Raw genomic sequence first — 14,890 nt, 5'->3', positions numbered from 1 at the left:
GGGCCTTAGTTTTTTAGTCTTTTTAGTTTTTCGTTGTGAAAATGTTCCTATCATAAAAAAAACATGCTTTTAAAAGAAGTTAATTTGACAGTCTGTCCATTTTCATGACTTCTCAGAGCAGTGGATAGATTAATAATTCACAAATTGAGCTGCCCTACCTTCTAATAATGAAACTTATAAAACTTGTAAGCTTCACTTCCTATGTTTTCTACTTCCCTCAGCTCGTAGTAAAAGCTTGCTTAATAAGCACATCAGACAACAGAGACCGCTTCACCACAGCGATATAATTAGTTTCCAGTAAGATCACAGTGGACGGACAACCAAAACAGAAAAATAATGTAATTACGACAGTATGGTACATGGAGTTTCAGTTAAGTAGCTCGTTGTTGTAGTCAGTTAAAGTTCGTCCACTTTGTTGAGGTAGACTTGAATGACACAGATGGTTGTTTGGCAGCAGCATAATTGTTTTCCTGACTGGTCGTTTTTCTTATTTTGTGCTATTAAATTGGCAGAGACCTTTGCCTTTGGAATTTGCCAATCAAAATAGAGGGACTGCAGTCGCACAAAAGTGGACAAGGACATGCTCTTTCATCTCAGATGAGATTGTGATTGTTTGTCGCCACTTGTCTGGTACCGGGTTGTTTGTCCCTGAGATCATCTTGTATAATAAGTGGCTTAGTCTTAAATGATAAAGTATTTCTCAAGTACTGACAATAGTGTTTGTACGTCATGTGTTTGATACATACAGTACAGCCTAATGATACTTTTTGAGTGCTGTATCCTTTTGATGGAGAACGAGTAGGCAATGTTACATAGCTCATGGCCAAGGTGTAGAAACCTATGAGACTGGCTTTAAGTCACTGGCGAGTGCTTTGTGATATAAAAAGCTGAAAGACAGACGCCAAACTTGTCCTCTTGCTCTTGGACTAGTAAGTAATATTAGCTGGCTTTCTAGGCTGAAGGGCTGCTGTTGGGCTGATCACGGCCTCAGCCAACATCGCTCCTACTGTAAAAGACAATGTATCATCATCCCTGAGAATGAGCAACAACACAGTATCTTCAGGATTACGTTCGCATTAAAGGGGATTGAGAAAGATCAGAAATAGGTACAGAATTAATAATTCCAGGGACCTGTAAGTCTCCCAATGTGCACATGGGCATGCAAGTGTTGTTTTAAAATGGTTTTGAAAAATATATCTTTTCTAGCAGCCTCCCTGCAGGAGTTAAGAGCCAACAGATTATGTATTATTACAGGCTAAGTTCAAGCTCTCTTAAAAGCATTCACAGTAGACACAATATTACACCACATTCATATGTTTATTAGACGTGGTTATGTGTCCGTGTGATCCGTGTTTTTCTTCCTATCTGTTAAAAGGACTAGCATTTCACAGGCACCCTCAGTACATCCTGTTCATATAGAGTTCACACCCTATTTTTCCAAGATGTGTCTGCAGCTCTTTACTGCCAAGGTGTTTTGTTCATCCTGTCACTCGTTTTTTTTTTCTTCTTTCCAGAGAGGCAAAGGTTGATTCCCCTCAGATACACAGTATACAATTTGAGTGAAAGGAAGGCTAGCAGGAGGGATTATTCCTGTCCAATGACATGCCCCCGTGGGACACTCAGGGTCACAGATGAACACAATTGCTCATCAGCCCCTTTCACACAGAATAATGGACCGTTCGGCTTCTTTATTTCAATAACTAAACCGGCCTAAATCAGGCCAGCAGTAGCCCCTTGACAAAGTGCCTGCAAGGGTTTGTGTTGGTGTGGGTGTGTTGCCACAGGATAAAGAATAAAATGCAAAAGGGCTCACTGTGCTTCTACACTTTTGGAGTCAATGCTTTCTTTGAATGCTTGTGAGGTCCACAGTCAAAAAAGCTACAAGCTACAAGGTATTTGACCTTGTACATGTGTCAATGACACTGTGTGTGGCAAAGAAATTGAGTCACAACAAACCTTTTAACTGGACTTTACATCTGTACGAATGCAGTAATCTCATTTAAATGTGCACATTCGAGGACTCAAAATTTGCTAATTTTCATGGCAAAACAGGAAAGAGTCTTAAACTCTTGACAAAAAGTTGGAAGCACACGATTATAAACCAGCCAGCAGTACACCAGCAGAGAAGTCCTTTACTGTCTAAAAAGGATATAAACTTATCTGAGGAAGTGTGTGTACAGGTCCGACTTTGACTCTTTTGTTGTGGAGAACCTAAAGGCCTGTAGGAAATTCTACACCATGGTTATTGACAACTTCTCTACCATGTCAGGAGAAAGGCCTTCCTCTTGAAATGCACACCACCTTCTCCCTTTGTAGCTCTACCGTTGATTGAACTTTCCAAGTCACTGTGGGTCCAGTTTATAAGTGGTTATATATTATCTTTACTGCCAAAGTGTTTCGTTCATCCTGTCATTCAGTTTTGTAACATTTAGATTTCCTTTGACTTGAACTTGGGGGAATGGATGTTCGCCATTGGCAGTATAAAGAATGGGCGTCGTATCCCTGACCTCACCCACAGGTTTCTGAAGAGCCGTTTTGAAGCTCAGAGTGTAGTGGCTCCGATCGCCACCATGTTGTCAGTCCTGCTTCTTCCACCTCCTGGCTAATCTATCTGGATCATCAGTGGACCAGAGGGACTCAAAGGACTCGAACAGCCACTTGAGTTTTGGCACTTCCGCTTGGGCTTTATTTCACAGCCACAGAGGTGTCCATGTAGTTGACTTGAACACTAATGTTATGTTATTTTGTCAAACCTGTGACTGCATGTCTGAAATGATTTGTGGTGATTTTACGTGCAAAGCATCAACATGAGTATTGATCTGCTCATGCTGTACCGGGCTGCAGCCTCTTCTTAAGAATGAGCCCTCACAGTGAGTCACAGACCTACCTTTCATATTTTTTTTTCCCACCCAAGTAAAAGCTGATACTTAGGGGAGGTCATTTACACATGAAGCATGACTCACACCCGATGTCTGTGCTCAGCCAGATCGTTACTTTGTTTTTTGCGCAGCAAGTAACACCAATATCTGGTGACGTAACAACAGCATAACTGCGTCTCTTTCTGAAGCAATCTGCAAGCACAATGCACTGAAAGTATTTCTGACGGTAATGTTCTTGGCTGATGGATGCAACAGGGAGCAGCTGTTCAGTCATAAATATGCTGATTTTGGAGGAAAGGTGTCGATGAATACGTAGACGGGGCAAAATACGATGCTGATGGTGGTCGGAGGGTGTGTTTTTACAGATACATTATATTACTTCTCTTTTAATGTCTTTACATTGGCTTCAGATTATAAATTGCTTGCACTTAACAGGTTAATTGGTGACTCTAAATTGCCTGTAGATGAGAATGTGAGTGTGATTGGTTGTTTGTCTCTATGTTCCCTGCGATGAACTGTACCCTACCTCTCGTCACTGTTACCCTGATGAGAATAAGCGGGTATAGATGATGGATGGATGGATGGATTATATTATCATGGATGTGTCTGTGCATCGACAGCAACCCCCCACCGTCAGTTTGCGACCTCCGTGACCTTCTATGCTTGGGCTGCAGTGAGGTGGTGATTAGAGGATGTGCAGCAGGAGGTAATGGCCAATGTTGGTAATTGCTCGCTCAAATTGACCGGCTTCAAGCCACAAAATGAGCTTCTGTAGGTTTCATAATATCAGTATGTAATCATTCAAGGAGAGATAAATAGTATTTTTTTAATTTCTCTGAGATGAGGAAACTGAGCTGCGAAACCTGCCGTGCATTTGTTTTCATGACGCCAGCACACACAATCAGTAATTCTACTCACTTGGTGCTGAAAGCTTTTGTGTCAATATTCACAGGTGGGAATGATGAAATCCCTCCAACTCCACATTGATTTCTAGACTGGATGCTTGTCCATTCATGAATTAGCAGGCAGTGCTAATCCTCGTCCGAGTGACTGTATTAATAACAAGTACTCTTTTCATCAATAGTCATCCATTACATGGAATCTCACCATATAAATTATATGCACTTCACTTAAATTCAGCGATTACCTCTTCATGCACACACTGTTATCAATTACGCTTGAAATGCTGTCGAGATCTGCTGATTGGGAAAAGACGGTCAACCTGCTAAATCTGTCGAGCTGTCATGCATGAAGTCTTTGATTGCTGTGTGTAACACATGATTGATGTCCATGATGAAGCTTTATTTACATTTTATGTGCTGTTGGTGTTCCTGCTATACAGGAGCTGTGTAAAGAGTAAAAACAACATAAAGTTTTGCTTCCATTAAGACCACTTAAAGCAGAACTACCAAGTAAGCGAGAGAATGAGTCAGTGGAAACGCCTGTGCACTTTACCTTCTCCAGTGTCAGCGTGGCTTTGTGCTTCGCTTTAAAGTGCAAGCTGCAAAGCGAAGCTGACTCAGGTGCGGCTTCTGTTCCAGGTATGATCGGTGATGTAGTTTCAAATTCATAAAACATCCAAAGCACAGATGAAAATGCTTACAACTGTAGCAAAAAAATACAATAAATATTTTGTGTAGTTTCACATAGAGACTTTATTAGAATTAAATAACATCGCACAAAAAAAGCAAAAGTACAACCAGCCGGATAGTCACCCAGTTGAACATACACATTTATAACACTTGTGCGTGTCAGAGAGAGATAAAGCGATACACACACACACACACAGAAACAGACAGGAAAACACTATGTGCATCTGTCAGACATGAGGATCACCCCATCAGTAAGCCACAGCAGCCAGCATGAAATCTTAAAGATCACACATAACATAACATTTGGCTCTTTCTCCAACACACATACACATTCAAACATTTTCCATACTAAGAATATACAAATACTATCCAGATGATCCTCGTGCTGAGAGATAGCAAGCCTCGCAGAAACAATGAATAGTGGCTGTAATGACAATCATAATAGCAATGAATCTGCGCTGTCATAAAGGAGGTAGACCTGTTGAACCTCCTCCATCTAGAGCACAAACCAGAACGGAAAACTACACATTTCCAAGCCACGAGTAAACATCTAAGGCCTTATAGTGTCATAGCAGCACAAGCATACTTGTCAAGATAACGGCGTGGACAGCAGCCAAGAAAACCACATCGACTATTTTTCACAGATTGTTTTCTCAAAGTTGTCACTTATTTTTTGTGGGGTTTTTTTTACATTTTTTTTTAGAAAGGACAATAGTCACTCTGTTCTGTTAACATTTAACCACAGACAGTTGATGTCAAGCCAACCCTGAGCATGTCAGGATCAAGAGTTGTGGCCATTAACCATGTTCTTTTCCATGGATCAGGTAACAACCCTTCAAAAGGCTTTTATCTCCAGCTCTCATTTTGCCTCAAACAACAGTGACTCATGTATACACATGGTAAACGCATGAGGGACTCATACACACACACACACACACACACACACACACACACATAGACATACATATACTGTACACTCAAAACACACTTAAGGCAATGGCGGCCTGGCAACTGTGACCGTTGGAGTCGATCTAAATGTGCCTTTGTATCCCCCCTTCATCTGTTCATCCCATATGATTCTATGGCCTGAACAAGCTGCTTAGAAACATGGCACACTACTAAATATCACCGAAAAACAAGATCAGCTCTTTCCTTCACAGAACAAGACTAACGAAAAGACAAGAGCATACTTAGTTTCATGTTGCTGAGACTTGATTTTAGCTCAATTGAGAATACTAAGTGAATATTAATAAGGTTACAGATGAGCAGGTTCTGGGCGCAGATGAGGAGCTGGAGCAATTTCTGTTTGCATGTTGATAAAGAAGGTTTGTGTCTCCACATATTGTTGCTGATGATCGCGGGGAGATGGCTGCACTAATCCAAAATCCACCCCAGAGACAGTAAAGATCAACTAATGAAACAATAACCAGATGTTTGCCATGTCTTTAATCCTCATCATTATGTCCCTACACTCACTCCGCATGGATCATATTGATACGATGGCTGAAATGACTAATGCATCTTCATTAAAATACGACCATGAAGACTATATTAAAACATAACTCATAACTTGATGCCCATGAGCAGTCAATCTGACAAACTCGACAACAAAAATGTTCGAGACAGCCTAAAAAAAGAGGCTGTATTATATTTTTTTTGTGGTTTCAAGGGACAATGAAACCTTTTGTTGTGCCAAAAATGAGATTCTCATTTAATGAGCAAATGTGTACGAGTAATTAAAAGAGGAAGTTTGGATTAACAACGAGGCAAAGCTGGCAACTGTTCTGGGGCTGCAGACCTCCAGGGGCCCCAAAATCCCCCTTAAAGTCACTGTGTTGCTTTGATAATTTGATTAATAAGTTTACGTCACAAAAGTTCAATATCAACAAAGCTGGACTAACATTAGCTAATACTGTGGCCATCTTTTAGAGAGGTCAGGTTTAGTTTATATTAAGTTAGTTAGTTAAGTTATTTTTAATCGAATCAACATAATAAAACATTGTTTTAAGTATCGATTCAAGCTTGAGGTTAGTGGTTTCACTGGATTTAACTGGAATTTAAGGACACAGAGCCCAGAGGCCTAGACTGTCGCAGCATCAATCATATAAGCAAGTGCCCTAAAGCGACATATGTTTACGTTCAAGTGATAAAGTTCAGAGTAATTTTGACTTTAACACGTTTCCAAGAAGTTTTTTGATCATGACCGCGACTGAACCAAGTGTTAACTGTAAGCATGATGATGAAGGTCCCTTTACCTTCACGTAACAGCAATTTTAACCCAAACCAAGATTTTTACTATAGTGTACTTTAAGCAAAACTAACTTTAACTATCATTGTCACATAATGAAACTTATGTAGCACTTTTGGAAAGCACGGACAAATGATATCGACCTGGCGCCACAGCAGAAAACGCTTCTATTCTTTTTATTTAGCGTTTCCAAAGGGCATGGCTAAAACATTTTGAGGTTTAATTTGGAGGATTTTTGGAGGTCTTCCAACTATGTAAAAAGGGAACTAGAGTTATTAATTCTCTGGCAGAAATAATTTCCTACTTTAAAAATAAGTTAATTATAAAATACCTTCTCATAAATGTCATACTGAAAGTAATACTAACCATCACAATGCCGATCATTTCAATTGCGCTCGTTACAATAGTTACAGTCCAGTATGGAATTCAAGTAATGAGTTTTATCCGTTCAGCCTTTTCTCATTCTCCCCACAGCTGAGTGGATTTGTCATGAATGCACCTGTGCAGCTCAGTCAGCCAAATTTGCTCCTCAAATACCAGCTTTGCTCACATCAAACAATTATGACCCTGCTCGGACTGCCATCCCCTGCACCCCCAGAGACTCCCTCTGCAACACCTGTGCTCTGTGTCCTTATCATTCAATGAAGCAGCAGCCCCCCCCCCAAGCCCAGCTGCATCATTTGTCAGTGACAATGTGTGTCAGAGAATATGGGACGTTTATTGTCACAAATGTTTATGCTTTTATTTGGATGAACAGACTCGTGCGCTCATGAACAGAGCAGAGAAGCCATTAAACCACCCAAATGCTCAACAGACAGCGGTGAGATATCGGCACGCGTCGTACTTAAAGGTAAGAGATGCCATCGTCAAGCACGGTAATAAGAAGCTAAAACAGGGGGAGGCCGAGGTGGCGCAGGGAGAAATCAATCAAACACAGCCGGTAACAGCTTTGTGTCTTCTTTGTGGAGAGGAGAAGGTAGTTTAACCCGCAGTGGGGGCATTATAATCACAAGAATGAGTGAGGGCTTGTCACTCTGTAAAGGCCACCTCATTGTCTTGATTGATTGATTGCCTGTGTGAATGTGAGAAAAGACCCTGATAGTAATCAGTGAGCAGTTTGCACAACTGGTGCACAAAGTGGTACACACGATTTTACCCCTTGTAGAATTTGTTGTATTTAAACACCATATTAATTATAACAACAGACTTTTACTCAAAGTGTCTCATTTATCTCAAACTACTACAGGATTGATGTATTTGTGGACGTTGTTTCTAATTTGGTCCTATCTAGCGGTGTAGATTTGTAGTTTGAGATGTCTCAGATGACTGTGTTACGTCTGTTTCTACGACAGTGAATGCAGTTCCTCTCGTGATGCTTAAAGCAAAAAATATTTAGCTTTTGAAAAACTCAGTATCCATGTGTTTTTCTTTAAATGACGTCAGGATAATCTGCAGGCTATTTGGAACTTTTATCAAAGAAAATCTCCCAGCGAGTGACTCGCTCATTACTTCTGGGGAGTCATGTCCTACAGATTCATTCTCCTCTTCGGTATCAGGTCATCAGTACAACTTCCCAAAAAGGATGTTTAAGAGTCAGAGTGTGCATGGTCTTCTTCAGCAATGTGCGTCATCAAATACAGTTTATAATGCAATATCCAATCAGTGCGAGCTGGCCAGTGCAACCCTAACCTTAAAGCTGCTGTGATTATCTTTTGACCTCTAGGGGGCAGCGATACAAGCCTGAAACATAACATTGACATATTATCAGTGTGTGTGTGTGTGTTGCATCCTGCAGAAACAGTTCAGCATCAGGGTTTAATGGATTAAAGTCCAATATTCACTGTTCTTATAGCTCTATTTTGTTTCCCACCAAATCTTGAGGGAAATGTCTGGGTCTTAAGCAGTCATTAACTTTGTCTGTCTGCTGTTTGGCGCTGAGACATTGGTATAAAGACAGTTTATTTGTAGAAAACAGCTGGGATTAGTGTTATTTGATGAAGAAAAAAACAAAACTATGACACAGAATGGGCAAAAACTCTGATGTTGGAACTTCAAAGATGGGTGATCATTCTGTTTTTGTCACCATGACTCACCCCTTTTTCGTTGCACATTATAGTTTGATCCATAGTCAATCTAAAAAATATTATTCATAAGATATTATGCCCTTTCCCGCAGTTGATTTTGAAGAAGACTTCTGCCATCACCTTTTCTGATTGAAGACTATATGTCACATATAAAACAGAGCTTGTGATTATGTGACATTTTTAAATACTAAAGGTGGCATTTGCAGTGCACCTTTAGTCCTTCTCTTCACATTGACATTCATCCAAATGAAAGCACAATATGTTAATAAAACATGCGACTACCTACTGCCTGTTTGTCATCACATATATTTTTATACAGAGCTTTGATTTTTATAGGCAGTGTTAATTTCGTGAAGGGGGACAATATCTTATTATTGGCATCTGTGTGTAATTGGTTGTGAGCAAGTGCATAATAACCAGTTTAAGCCGGAGTGCTCTGTGTATATGTGGGTGTTTGTGGCGACTGGATGAGGTGCGGCGGGTTGGGAAAGAAATCATAACGTCAAACGGCTTCTGCGACACCGCGGGGAAATCAGCCTCACAGCTCTTCATAAAACACTCATAAACAACAACACAGATGGCTATTATACAGTATTTCTCTACACCGCTAGACACATTAATGCGTCCTGTCTGCTGTTAGCACTGCAACAGAACTTCGCCGTAAGATATGAGATGTCTGCATTGCCACCGTGATGTCAGACAGGTGTTTTTACACGCTCTGTCTACCTCGATCTCACTGTGTCCTGATGCCTCTGTATGCAGTGAGACAAGGGGAAGATCGATCAATCATCTGTCACGTTCATCTGCTGGATACATGACATACATGTAAGGTCGTCTCAGTGTAGAGGAACAAGGGCAGGAGCGGCACATACTTACTGATTAGCACATAAGTTTTTGTAGACTGTTTTATCAATTTCTTCTGACACAATGCTCTGCCTTACTTTAGTTTATTCAGCTCCCTATAATTTTTTTGAACACAAAAGGAAAAAGTGCACACAATAAACCACAAAAGCTGCAGGCCGACCAAGAATTTCCCCCCCAAAAAAAGCTCACAAAGGCAAGCCATACATCCATTAGATGTGAGACTGACAGCATTGTGCTTTGGTGCACTCAGTGAAATATGTTCATCCGGCGCAGCCTGGCAGGGTTGAGGTTGTAACACAATTAGTGTGAGGTGAACAGGGGAGCCAAAGTCAGGTAGACGGGGCCTTGACAAACAGAGACCTCCGAAAAACCTGTCTGCCATTTCGTAGCCTGCAGGTGAGCTCAACAGGGACAGCAAGTCACTGAAAAATCACTGAACTTCTGCCGTAGTGTACCTCTCCCTCCTTTAACACATAATGTAAGGCTGCAGTGAACTCCCATACTAACGTACAGCACATACACGGTAACAAATATAACATATTAGAAACATTAAACTGTTTGTATAAGCTACTGTACACCAGCATTTACATTACTGAATGATTTTCATAGCCTTAAATCATGTTTGCCGTCATTATGTAAAATGTTTTGCGAGTCATATCAGACTCGTCTTTTATTTTGTCATCATCGAGCACTATACTTAACACAAACACTACAAAATCACAGTTTCAGTCACTGAAACACAACAGAACAACAGTTACCTATCCAAGACTGACAAACCAAACGAGTAACCACCTAAAGTTATTTGGCTTATGTTAACAGTTAGACTCTGCACTAAAACAGACACTGAACTTGCTCATGTCCTGCTCTTTTCTTACTTCATGCTTTTACTCTTAAGGCCTCCAGCTTTAAAGTGGTAAATCTGACTCTGAACTGCACAAATCTCAGCTACAACCTACTTCTACTGCAACATGAACTTTCATCATAGACCTTAGACCTTTATTAGTATTACAAAATATGGTGGTGAGTAAAATAAACCTACACATGTCAAAAGTGTTCAGTGAACGTAACATGTTTTAAATCCTCTCATCTGATATATAACATCAGAATATACAAACTCACTGTGTTTACTCGTTTACCAGTGACTTCATCAAAGTTTATTAGAATTTTTGTCCTTACCTCGATAGCAATATACAGACCTTCAGAAGAAGGAGGATATAATAATGCATGGACTGTTAAATAATATCCATATGTTCAAAGTGTTCAGTACTTATCAAGGTTTTGTACTCCCCTCAAATTTGAGGCCTTTAAATGAGAAACAAACACATTTAAGTGTCAAGTCACCCTTATTACATTTCCTACTGTGTTCACCTGCAAGGACACGAGCGTACAAGCATACACAGAAAAATCCAGCGCCACAAACTTAGACAAAAGTTGCTAGCGTCACATTTTACAACGACAACACAAGGCATCGATGCTACCCATCTAAGATCATAAGAAGTTCATAACACTCGAGTGTTGTCTGCGAACGGTGGAGCGATGCAGAACTGACACCACACTCACTGATCAGTTCACACCCGGAGGAGATTTCTGAGGAGGATTTTCAGTTCGTTTAGAAGATTCTTTAAACTCCACTTACAAAACCCCCCTCAGGTTACAATTTGCCTGTGATTATGGTGCCTGTGATGAATGAGGCAAATCAACAGTACACAAATATAACATAGTATTTAGAACCAGGCACTTAGTCCACAAGGCAACTGCATCACCATCACTTACACAGATAAACATCAACAACTGACAGCAAAAAAAATATAAAACACAATTAAAAAATTACATAGCAGGGTTTTTTTTTTTTTTATAGCTACATAATGACTAAACTAAATTGCTGCTTTCCTCACGTGTCATTTAGCTCACAGAGACTCACGTCCTCGGCACTACTCACACAAACAAACACATGCCTCGCCATCTAAGCAGACAATTCGCCTTGGTCCACTGTGATAACTGTATATAATACTTTTTCAGTATAGCTATGGAGGTATTTACACTGTAAGACTGGGTTTTTATTAAAGGTCCAGTGTGTATGATTTAGTGCCATCTAGTGGTGCTGTAGGTCGTTTGCGCATAGTAGAATGTCCGTGAAATGCGCCATCTAGAGGCGATGTTTGGTTACTTTTGGTTGTAGAATCATCAATCAGCAGTTCAGGACTCACTGTGTTTGTACATAAAAGGCTCATATCAAGATAACAAACAGGTAAGATTCTTATTTTTTTATTATTGTACACACTGAACCTTTAAATAATCCCTGCATAAGTTTACTCACAGTCATGGGTGAAGCTTCTATGCTGCCACACTATATGGCCAATTTTTCCGCTCCACATCATTGTTCCTACATGCACAGATTTGGCCAAAAGACAAAGGATGTGGGCTACTGTGTTGCCGTAGAAACTGTTGCTTCTGGATTGTGCCTACATCCATCTGCCTCAGCAGGTTCCCATGGTGCTGACTGTAGTGTAGCTGAACTTGGATATCGACGCTCCTGTTGCCATAACGTCCTCCTCGTTGTCCCGTAGACCGTGACGACGACGGCGTTGGCAAGGCGCGGCACAGCACGAGAACGTCGCGAGCAGAGCTTTGCGGAAACGCGTGTTCATGAAGCAGTAAATAATCGGGTTGACACAGGCAGATGTGTAGCACAATAAATGGATAAAAGCGATGGGCGCCCCTGAAAGAGCATGCTTGGCAGAGATGTCATCAAAAGCCCGCCAGGTGTTAGCACAGTACAGTGGCATCCAGCAGAGAAAGAACAGGACAACAATGACCACCAGCATGCGGATTACTCGCTTCTTGGCCTCCAGCTTGGCCTCAGACGTGTTGCTGCGTGGCCTTTCTGCCTTGACTGCTCTGCTGGATGCAGCCATGGTGGACATCTCTATCGAGTGTGGCCGCTGGGCAACATTAACATAGCAACCATCTCCATCGTCACTGGCACCAGACACAGTGGCGGTCAGTCCATTCTTCACATCTGTGGAGAGCAGAGTAAAAAAGAATTCTATGAATTAAATAAAACAAAAGTACATACTTTAGTACTTTATCCTCTAATATGTGAGTACTGCTTTTATGTTTACTTTATAGACATTCGGTCTCCCGTTAGATCATGTTCTGTACACATGAATGCACTCAGTGCATGAACTCTCTGCTCCTGTGCTACTGTTGTGTTTATGAGAGCCGCAATCGCCTCATGAATTCAAAGAATTCACATAATAAACATTTTCAATTTACCATGAAAAGCTGCCTTGTGATTTCACACACATGTAATTACAAACATAACAGAGAATAATACATAAAAAATGTCCACCACCAGCTTTATTTAAGTTTTTAATAAGCTTAAATAAAAGCTTTGTAATAAGACGTGCACCAATTTATGATTACAGTCTGTGTAAAGTCAGAATAAATATGTGTTCTGAGTTTGTCAGACAAAAGAAGTAATTTGAATGATAGCAAATATCGACAAGTTTATGAAATTAGGTGTCAGAATCTGGGTAAAAATGAAGTCTCAGCTCCAGGACTGTGGGGGCGTGTCCACTGAAGCTACGAGCTTCAGAAAATTAACATGACTAACTTTGAAACACTCTGAGCGAGATGAATTCAGCTTTTTCTCTCTGCTCAGGGTGGCCTCAGCGTGTCATCGAGCCACCATTTAAGGACCGCCCACAAAAATCATGCGAATGAAAACTGATGAAAAACTGTTTGAACTCCTCATTTCAGTAATATATCGTTTAAAGTCTTTACATGTTTTCAGCGTCAGTTAGGCTCACAGAGACTCACGTCCTCGGCACTACTCACACAAACAAACACATGCCTCGCCATCTAAGCAGACATTCGCCTGGTCCACTGTGATAACTGTATATAATACTTTTTCAGTATAGCTATGGAGGTATTTACACTGTAAGACTGGGTTTTTTATAAAAGGTCCAGTGTGTATGATTTAGTGCCATCTAGTGGTGCTGTGGGCGTTTGCGCATAGTAGAATGGCCGTGAAACGCGCATCTAGAGGCGGTGTTTGGTTACTTGTGTTGTAGAATCATCAATCACAGTTCAGGACTCACTGTGTTTGTACATAAAGCTCATATCAAGATAACAAACAGGTAAGATTCTTATTTTTTTTATTTTATTTTACACACTGAACCTTTAAATAATCCCTGCATAAGTTTACTCACAGTCACAGTCGTGAAGCTTCTATACTGCCACACTATATGGCCAATTTTTCCGCTCCACATCATTGTCCCTACATGCACAGATTTGGCCAAAAGACAAGGATGTGGGCTACTGTGTTGCCTAGAAACGGTTGCTTCTGGATTGTGCCTACATCCATCTGCCTCAGCAGGTTCCATGGTGCTGACTGTAGTGTAGCTGAACTTGGATATCGAGCTCCTGTTGCCATAAGTCCTCCTCGTTGTCCCGTAGACCGTGAGACGACGGCGTTGGCAAGGCGCGGCACAGCACGAGAACGTCGCGAGCAGAGCTTTGCGGAAACGCGTGTTCATGAAGCAGTAAATAATCGGGTTGACACAGGCAGATGTGTAGCACAATAAATGGATAAAAGCGATGGGCGCCCCTGAAAGAGCATGCTTGGCAGAGATGTCATCAAAAGCCCGCCAGGTGTTAGCACAGTACAGTGGCATCCAGCAGAGAAAGAACAGGACAACAATGACACCAGCATGCGGATTACTCGCTTCTTGGCCTCCAGCTTGGCCTCAGACGTGTTGCTGCGTGGCCTTTCTGCCTTGACTGCTCTGCTGGATGCAGCCATGGTGGACATCTCTATCGAGTGTGGCCGCTGGGCAACATTAACATAGCAACCATCTCCATCGTCACTGGCACCAGACACAGTGGCGGTCAGTCCATTTTCACATCGTAGAAGGAGGGCAGAGTAAAAAAGATTCTATGAATAAATAAAACAAAAGTACATACTTTAGTACTTTATCCTCTAATATGTGAGTACTGCTTTTATGCTTACTTTATAGACATTCGGTCTCCCGTTAGATCATGTTCTGTACACATGAATGCACTCAGTGCATGAACTCTCTGCTCCTGTGCACGTTGTGTTTTAGGAGAGCCGCATCGCCTCATGAATTCAAGAATTCACATAATAAACATTTTCAGTTTACCATGAAGAGCTGCCTTGTGATTTCACACACATGTAATTACAAACATAACAGAGAATAA

The 14,890-nt window shown here is 41.1% G+C and overlaps 2 protein-coding genes across 4 annotated transcripts in view; one reads left to right on the top strand and one right to left on the bottom strand.

Annotated features, from left to right (window-relative positions):
- Nucleotides 1-14,890, top strand: part of pdzk1 (PDZ domain containing 1) — a 57,477-nt gene that overhangs the window by 7,058 nt on the left and 35,529 nt on the right. The window contains exon 2 of one of the 3 annotated variants that reach the window (XM_027291085.1): nucleotides 7,477-7,569. The exons of 1 other annotated variant lie outside the window; for it this stretch is intronic. In XM_027291085.1, the coding sequence (XP_027146886.1) occupies nucleotides 7,489-7,569 (81 nt within the window). In that variant the 5' untranslated portion in view covers nucleotides 7,477-7,488. Of the gene's footprint in view, nucleotides 1-4,520; nucleotides 7,570-14,890 lie in introns of those variants that run through there. One more of the 3 variants, XM_027291086.1, reaches the window with a different exon arrangement.
- The window catches only part of cckbrb (cholecystokinin B receptor b), a 27,427-nt gene continuing 23,023 nt past the window's right edge, over nucleotides 10,487-14,890 (bottom strand). The window contains exon 5 of the mRNA XM_019261160.2: nucleotides 10,487-12,686. Within this exon, the coding sequence (XP_019116705.1) occupies nucleotides 12,145-12,686 (542 nt within the window). The 3' untranslated portion in view covers nucleotides 10,487-12,144. The remainder of the gene's footprint in view (nucleotides 12,687-14,890) is intronic.

Source organism: Larimichthys crocea, chromosome XVIII (assembly GCF_000972845.2).
Source record: "Larimichthys crocea isolate SSNF chromosome XVIII, L_crocea_2.0, whole genome shotgun sequence".
NCBI classification, from domain to species: domain Eukaryota; kingdom Metazoa; phylum Chordata; class Actinopteri; family Sciaenidae; genus Larimichthys; species Larimichthys crocea.
Note: the sequence above shows the minus strand (reverse complement) of the source record. Positions and strands in the feature narration are given on the sequence as shown.